At 45.9% G+C, this 8,074-nt stretch overlaps 1 protein-coding gene across 9 annotated transcripts in view; it reads left to right on the forward strand.

Annotated features, from left to right (window-relative positions):
• Positions 1-8,056, forward strand: part of THOC2 (THO complex subunit 2) — a 32,966-nt gene extending 24,910 nt beyond the window's left edge. For 2 of the 9 annotated variants that reach the window (XM_061564043.1, XM_061564038.1), the window contains exons 31-37: positions 221-702; positions 1,250-1,308; positions 3,587-3,622; positions 3,920-4,051; positions 4,619-4,685; positions 5,618-5,775; positions 6,471-8,056. In XM_061564043.1, coding sequence (XP_061420027.1) covers positions 221-702; positions 1,250-1,308; positions 3,587-3,622; positions 3,920-4,051; positions 4,619-4,685; positions 5,618-5,775; positions 6,471-6,602 — 1,066 coding nt within the window. In that variant the 3' untranslated portion in view covers positions 6,603-8,056. Of the gene's footprint in view, positions 1-220; positions 703-1,249; positions 2,450-3,199; positions 3,623-3,837; positions 4,052-4,618; positions 4,686-5,617; positions 5,776-6,470 lie in introns of those variants that run through there. The other 7 variants (XM_061564041.1, XM_061564040.1, XM_061564039.1 and 4 more) reach the window with 7 other exon arrangements.
• Positions 8,057-8,074: the final 18 nt, after the last annotated feature.

Raw genomic sequence — 8,074 nt, forward strand, 5'->3', positions numbered from 1 at the left:
AGTTTGCTTTGTCTCCTCTTGAGAGTGCGCTGCATGTGATTCTATCCTACATTTGAAATGCATAAACAGATGCTCACATTAATGCCGATACTAAAGCAAACAAAGCGACTGAGACTTGAGAAGAAATCGTTGGCCATTTTATTCACTGATGCTTGTGAACTGTTGCAGCTGCGTCATTTTATACATGCTCAACATTGACGGACCACCCGCTGTTTTTCAGTAGCAAAAGCAGTAAGGACAAAGAGGACCCGTCGATGACTAAAGACAAGGAGCGGTGGGACAGGGAAGCTGGGACTCCGGAGGGCAAGGCCGGAGGCGGAGGCAGCAGCAGCAGCAGCAAGGAGCGCACGTCTCGTGACGAGCGCTCGGGCCGTGACGAGCGTGGAAGCAGGGGGGGGGAGCCCAAGGAGCGCACGGCAAAGTCGTCCGACCGGGATAAGGATCGCGACAAGGCGAAAAAGGACGACAAGTCCTCCTTCGGCAAGGAGGAGAAGTCAAAACAGCTGCCGCCGCCGACTTCCACGCCGCCGACTGGCGGCTCGGAGGGTCGGCAGGAGCGAGATTTCGGCAAGGAGAAAGAGGGCAAGTCGAAGGATGGGCAAAAGAGCGAGAGATCCAACCTGACGTCCCCTTCGGCGTCGTCGAGCTCCGGGACCTTGAAGTCGCCCACGCCGCGCTTGGATATGTCAGATTCTGATAGAGGCAAGTTTTGTGTCCGCCTAAATCTTATTTTTGCAGCTACTGGTTTTCACGCTCTCTTTTGTTCCGTTACTAACGCTTTGGCAATGCTTTGTTTGTTGCTAAATGAACCAAAATTGGACTGGTGAATTTCTGTTATTCATCCAGGATCAATAAAGTGTTGTACTTAGGCCAGACTTGCTGAAGTTTACCAGTAAGCATAATATGAGGTAATGGGGTGCAGAGGGGATGAACTGCATCAATCAAGAGCACAGATGATGCAAAACATACAAATTGGACAATGAAACAGTTTCTATTTACGTACAGACATGTTTACATTCACATTAACGCTGACCCTAGACGGGTGACAATAAGCAGCTGATAATTAGCAAACGTCCGTATAAACATTTACTTGTTTTTTTAAAGCACGGTTAATCCGCCCACGAATAATCGAGAGTTAACTTGTGTGCGGTGTCGATGATCTGTGCTCTTGGTTCCAAACTGAAACGGCATGCACGTTATCCCAGGAATGGTACCTGACCGTGTGCTTTGTGCCTTTCTGTCATTGCAGAGCAAAAGCGGCGTAAGCTCGACAGCCACACCTCGCCATCCCATGCCTCCGCTGTAAAGGTTAGTATCGTATAACAACACGAGAATGGGAAGAAGGGGAGAGAGAGAGAGAGAGGGGTTCCTCGGAAGTAGCTGCTGCTGTCTGGAGTTCTGCAGGAAATACCTGGAAATATTGGTCATCCCAGCAATTCAATTTTTAAAGTATTCTTGCAACGCGTTCTACAAGGATGAAGCTTTTTCGGGCGACCAGGTCTCCTTTCAACCATCGCGCACCTTCTTCAGTGTTTTGTGGACTAAAGCAGAAATGGAATACAAAGCCGCTTAAAAAAAAAAGATCAGGCTTTTTTCTTAAGTTAAAATTAAAATAGATCTTGTAAAAAGTTTTAATGGACCTAGATTTTTTTAGTTTATATATTGTGGAAAAAAAAAAGAAAAAAAATATTTTCGGAGTTTGGTTGGAGCCAGAGCTGAAAAGTGCCTTGTACATACACGGGTCCCAGTCGTTTTACAAAAAGTGCAATCGTCAAGAGAAAAAAAAAGAGATGGCCAAGAGAAGTGTGCCAGTTTGCTGTAGGAGAATGAAGCTGAAGATGGAGGAAGAGGAAGGAGTGAAGATGATGATGCCTTCGGTGCCTTTCAGTGGAAGACCAGGGGAAGATGATGCACAGGATGTCGCCTCTAAAATATCTTTTTCATTTTCCATATCCACCTATTTATTTCTCCTCCCAAAATACCATGAGAGCATTCTGATCCTGAGCATTTTTAAGTTCCTTCAAGAAGTCCTGCCAGCAGTCGCCAAGCATTCCAGTGTGTAAAAAAAGCCCCCTGTAGAAAATCCTCCACAGCTGTAGGCAGCCACCTCCTCCATCGCCGAATGGTTGGTGTCTCCGGCGCTCGGGCTCGTGTGGGGACTCTTGCTGGCGTTGGTTCCTCCGTAGCGTCTCCACCCTTGAGGATGTCGCCGCACGCGCCGGCCGTGTCCAGCAAAGCCCACTCCCCAAGCCGGCCCGCACTTCCCTCCCCTCCCCGCTGGAGAAAGGCGATGGATGGCCCCTTGCGCTGAGCGAGCGATGGTGCCGCGTGGAGCCCAGGGTAAAAAAAAATGAAATAAAAACCCTGGCACTCGTGGCGCGATTTGCCATCGGTACGGCCGGTTGAGGGAGACCACGAGCTGCGTGAGTTTGGAAGATTTCCTGATCAGGTTGGCGCTGTCTGTGGAGCTAAAAAAATGCTGTGCTGTGATTGCCAACGATAATCATTTAAAGGGGGTGCTTTGCTTCTCAGCATTCTAAGTATCGCACTATGATTCCGCCACATGCACGGGCGTTAGTTGAGGGATGGGGTGCAGTGCAGTAGGTAAACTACTCGCTCGGTGTGCACTTTACTCGCTTTGTAAATCGGAACCACTTTGTGCTGTGCGTCACGCGATTTTTTCTGAACGTAGATTATTTTAAGAGCGACGTAAAATGGATGGTAATTGGAAAGATGTTTTTAAGATTTTATATCCAGTAAATTGTGATCAATACCTCAATGTACATTGTGTATATTACATTTTTTTCTACGTGTAATGTAATTGAATGTATTTTCTTACAACAATGGACTTTTGTTAAGCTTTAGTCTGTGAAAATGTAACTTCAATGTTTGAGGCCCAAACATTTATGGTTTAGACTACACTTAAGCATTCGTGACTTTCTTAATCTTTGTGTGACATAAGCTTCCTGAACTAAATGTTGCAATGTGACGCCGGTATAATTCCATTGAATTGCAATTGTACTTTTTTTTACATTGTGACACTGGAATAGTGCTCATATTGTCAAGATAATGATCTAAAGGCAGCTACATGCCTCTCAGGCATACATGTAAATATTGTTTTGAAGTAGTCAAGTTACACCGTGCACTGACATTGTATATTTCTACATTTTTGTCATCTGTAACTTGAAACCATGAGCAGGTTGTGAACGTTGCTTTGCTGCTCACCAAAACTCAGATGTGGATCTGAAACTCGCCGTGCTGCTTTAGGGTTAATGATGGCGATTCGAAGGAGGCCATGGTTTGGGTTGGAGCTTTAGTTCATGAGTCGAAAGAGCTGGACTTCTCTCAAATTCAGTTGCTTTGGAGGAGGCTGCATCTCATCGTTCTTCTGCAGAAAAGTTCCTCCCAAGCCCTAACCTGTTCTGCCAAGCCGTCCTTCTTTCCAAGGAGGTGGGAGGAGATGGCCGTCATCATGCCGGATTGGAGGAGTGCCCACCGCTGGTTCCCAGAATGCCGTGCTGCTGCCGCCCTGCTCCTCAGCTCGGGTCTCTTTATCTTTCGTCTCCCCTTCTCACTCCCCCAACAGGATGGACAGGGAGAGTTCAGAGACCCATCAGCCAAGGTTTGCATGCTACCCATTGGTCTTTACCGTTGCCATTTTTCTGAAAGTACATTTTTATACTATCTTAATTTAGGGTTTTGTGTTGGTAGCTGTATGTAAAGTGGTCAGCAGCAATTTCCAATTGTCCTTTTCGTTATAGCACCAACGTTATTTTCCATTTGGGTAATGTTGACTCATTTTAGATGAAACTTTGGGCTGAGTTGCAATTGCCTCAGGTGTTTGCAGGTGAATGGCTTGCCGGAGGCGGCTACTGAGAGCTTAACGTGTGCTGTGCTTGGTGGCTTCGTCCCCGGGCAGCTCCAAAACCTACACCAGCTCGGCAGCGGGGGTGGGGCCCGCGGGCGCTCCCACAGCAGAGAGCGGGACGTGGAGAGGAGGGAGCAGTTTCACGAGCGCTCGCGCGATCGCGACAAGAAGGAACGCAAGCGGGTACGGCATCCCCCCCACCGCCCCCTCCCGTGACTCCACCTGCGCAGGTGGTCCCGCTTCGTGCAAAAGCGGTGCGATGGTAACGGTCTTCCGCCGGCCCCGGTTCGCGATGTCATACAAACTGTTTAATGTTAAATGGAGCAATGTGTTCCTTGACAAGATGGCACGTTTTCTATTTGCTGGCTCAAAGTGTTGCCAATCTTCAGGCATGCAAACATCCTCCCGTGAGGAAATTGATGCGCTGTCACGATTAGCGAGTTGAGATTTGATAAAAAATATATATTCGAGTCTCCTTTGGTATTTCTCATCTGCAATTGTATTAACTACACATTCATATAACTTGCACTGCTTTTGAGAATTAAATGATTGAGGAAATGATGGAAGTTTAAAGAATAATTCTGAGAAAATGTATTTTCACATGTTGTGATGCAATCAATATTTGGAGTATAAAAATAGATGCAGTCTTTAAATGACTACCAAACTTTCTCCATTAGACTGATGATGGGCTGGTTAGCCAATAATTGTTGGTTCATGAAGGGGGCTGGTTTTTGTGCCCTTATTGCACAGGACCATTCAGGGGCTGAGCGAGATCCGTCCAACGAAAACAAGCGCCGGAAAGATGAAAACGGCCTGAGTAAGTAGCTCATCTCAGCTGTTTATACACACACACGTACATCTTGTGAGTGTTTTATCGTTCAAGACTGATTGGAAGAACTAAATGTGTGCGTTTACAGCACTTTTGTAGTGTACATAGTGCCCTCTCCCCACACCGTACAGGTCCTTTGACCGTATATGATGTTGGTTGGTGCGGGTTGATAAAGGCGGTGGGCATATAAAGTACGGTATAACAATAGATGTTACTGCTCTGCCATCTGCTGTCGACCATGTAGCCCAGAAGCAGCCTATAACAACCAGACGTACATGATGGTTATCAATGTGCACACTATTCAGGCCCTACCCCTTCTAGTTTTTCAGTCCGATGAGACCGGGTGCATTCCTTGTGATTTTGTCGTAGGCAGCTGAACTCTTTATTTTTTTTTATGAAATAGACTAATATGTTCATTTGGAAGAACCGTTGCCTTATTAAGTTATAATCAAAAATGGGTCCTATTGACTTGGTTATCCTGTTTTACATTGACATTACATTTTTAACACGAATATTTTGCCTTGAAAATCCCTTTGCATTAGGCATTTGTGAAGGGCGCGTGTCTTTTATATTGGTCGCATTGTGCAGACCATTAAATGCACCTGTGTGTGTGTGTGGGCGACGGTCGCGTAGTAGTTAGCGTGGTGCACTACGAACCCGGCGACCCGCGTTCGATTGCCGCTCACGGCCATCGTCACCAGTGACAATTATCTGAACTGGTCCTGGGCCTCCCTTGAGTCGAATACCTGGTGCAGTTGTGTAATCATCGCTACTATGGAAACAAAGGCGGCCAGTGCGTGGTATTGGCCACCCACCACCTCGTGATTCGTGCCGGCCTTTCATAGGTGCTCGCTTAACTGCACTTGCCCCAAAAGTCTGTTAGGGCTCTAAGGGGGGGCTCTTTGTCTTGTGATTTTAAGACATGGGGACAAAGCACAGCAAGAGCAACAGCCCGACTGACTCTCCCAAGGAGAGGGACAAGGATAAAAGCAAGAGCTCCAAGGTGTCTGGCAACAAGGAGAAGATTGCAGGGGACTTCTCAAAACACGAGAAAGGAAGTTCCTCGAGTGGCAAGAAGGTACGGTCATAACCCACTGGTCGTCTCTAACCTCCACGCATAGCCGACTTCAAGCCTCCTTCCCGTGTTTACAAGTGAGGCATAATTTCCGTACAAATTATTCGGCGATGCTGTGTCGGGCAGTGGTGCAAGAGTGCCAATTCCAAAAAAGAAAAATCGACATATTTGTCAAAAAGCACTATGGCATTAAAAAGAAAAATAATACAATTGGCAGCATTTCAGGCGATAGCGCTTATTTCATAGCACATTTATGTACAGTTCACATTGCTATTCCACGAGTAGGCATGTGCCAGAGGGATTCATGCTGTGGAGTTTGTGAAGCACATGGAATGCAGTGAGATGCCTTTGGGTTTTTTTTCACTTCTTGAGCTATGATTGTGCAAATAGCGAGTGTGGGACGGTGGCAGTGTCGCGGTAAGCATGCTGCCCTCCCAACCCGGGGACCCGGGTTCGATTCCCGCTCGCGGCCAGCACCAGTAACGATTATCTGAACCGGTCCTGGGCATCCCCTAGGTTGACTCGGCCTCAAATTAGTACCTTTTGCAGTGTATAAACATCGCCACTGGCATGGTGCTGGCCACCCACCCCCTCGTTTGCCGTGCCGGGCTTCATCGGTGCACGCTGACGGCACTTGCCCCGACAGATTGTTAAGGCTATAGCGGGGATGTTTGTGCGTGTGATTATCTTTCGCTCAGGATATCCATCATGAGAAAGAGAAGGAAAAGAAGGAGAAAAAGGACGGAGCCCGTGGAAAGGAGGAAAAAAAGCAATATCCTTTGTCGAGCACAGGTGTGCAGCGGCGCAGTGTTAAGAGCAGCATGGTGTAAGAGCTGTTTTTGTTCACACCCCATTGCCAAAATCTCCCAACCGCTAAATGCAACAAGATGGTTTTCTGTTAATTTACAAACTCGGTTTGGCAGAAATGACAGTTTGGTCATGAGCACTTATGAGTGTGAAAGTAATCTGTTTATTGGTATATTCCGGGGTCATTTCATGAGGCTTGGAGATGGTTGATGAAATACATTTAAATGCAATGTTTGTGTATTGGTAGCATCGTTGAATTACTGTTATGCCTTAACTGTGTCACTCATAAATCATCTTCAGACAAACACAGATGATCCCTTTCCTGGGACAGATGCACCATGGTGGGAAAGCAGGGTCGGCGTGATGCTACACACAAAAAAATTAAATATTTTTAAATATCTTTACAAAATGCGTGGATTATGAGTGTTGCTTTGTCATCTGCAGTGCAGAAAGCCACATCATTCTCCCACACACTGCCTTCGAACCCAACGGTTCTCATAAGGCGACGTTACGTCATCCACTCTGCGTCAAAATAATGCGGCCCTGCTATTTATATACTGCGCACCCCAAGTGCTGTGAGCTGCAGATTGATAGCCCAGTTAAATTTTTTTGTAACTTCCCCACAGGATGGACTAAGCTTAGGAATAAAATTATTACAAGCCACTCCGCTCTGGCAAGCGTAACACATCTGACCAAGGAACCCGTTTTTGCAATCTGAGCAGCAAAGATTGCACAGTTGTCACATTTGTGAGCACACACTTGACTTTTGAAATCCAAGTGAATGCATTTTTATATTTGCCGTGGATCGCCACCGTACTCCTTTTGTCACAAGGAGCTCTTAACCAAGTGGAATGCGTGCTTGAGGGAGCGGTGTGTGTATTGTAACCGGTAGAAAATGAATAGTCATGAAATGGTAAAAAAGTGATGCGTGCTCCCCCTTTTCTGCTGGCGAGTGTGGAGCCATTGTAAATTATGTTGTAGCTCTGCACCAGGCGGTGGATGCAGAGGAATCTGTTTTACACAGCCCTGAGCAATTTTATCCTTTTGTATCGGATTCAAATAAATATCGCAAACCAGGGGCGTTAGTTTGAATGTGAATAAACTTGGTTAAATTTTGTACGCGTGGCTGAGGTTATTTCTCAAACGCGCGGCAGGTTTTTCAGACTTGTATTATTTGCTTAGTTCAAAATGTTTTCCTAGTTTTTAACCGTTTCGTTCTGTTTATTGAAAGTTAAATTGTAAAAGAGGGTGAAATAAAATCATTGTTTGGTTTTATTTTTTTGTGTTCATGTCCAGCCACAGTCCTCATGTCTTTCGAAATGCATAATGTAAATGATTTATATTGGCCGACTCGTGGTTGTGTTTATTATCGTTTGTTTCTGTAATAGGGCTGTTGGACAAATGGCTGAAAAACTACAGTTAAATGTATTATATTGCATTTTTGATTGTTACTGAAAAAATAAATGGCTCATTTTAATATTGTTTGCGTTACTGC

Source organism: Lethenteron reissneri, chromosome 32 (genome assembly GCF_015708825.2).
Source record: "Lethenteron reissneri isolate LAM-NWPU_2019-01 chromosome 32, ASM1570882v1, whole genome shotgun sequence".
NCBI lineage: Eukaryota > Metazoa > Chordata > Hyperoartia > Petromyzontiformes > Petromyzontidae > Lethenteron > Lethenteron reissneri.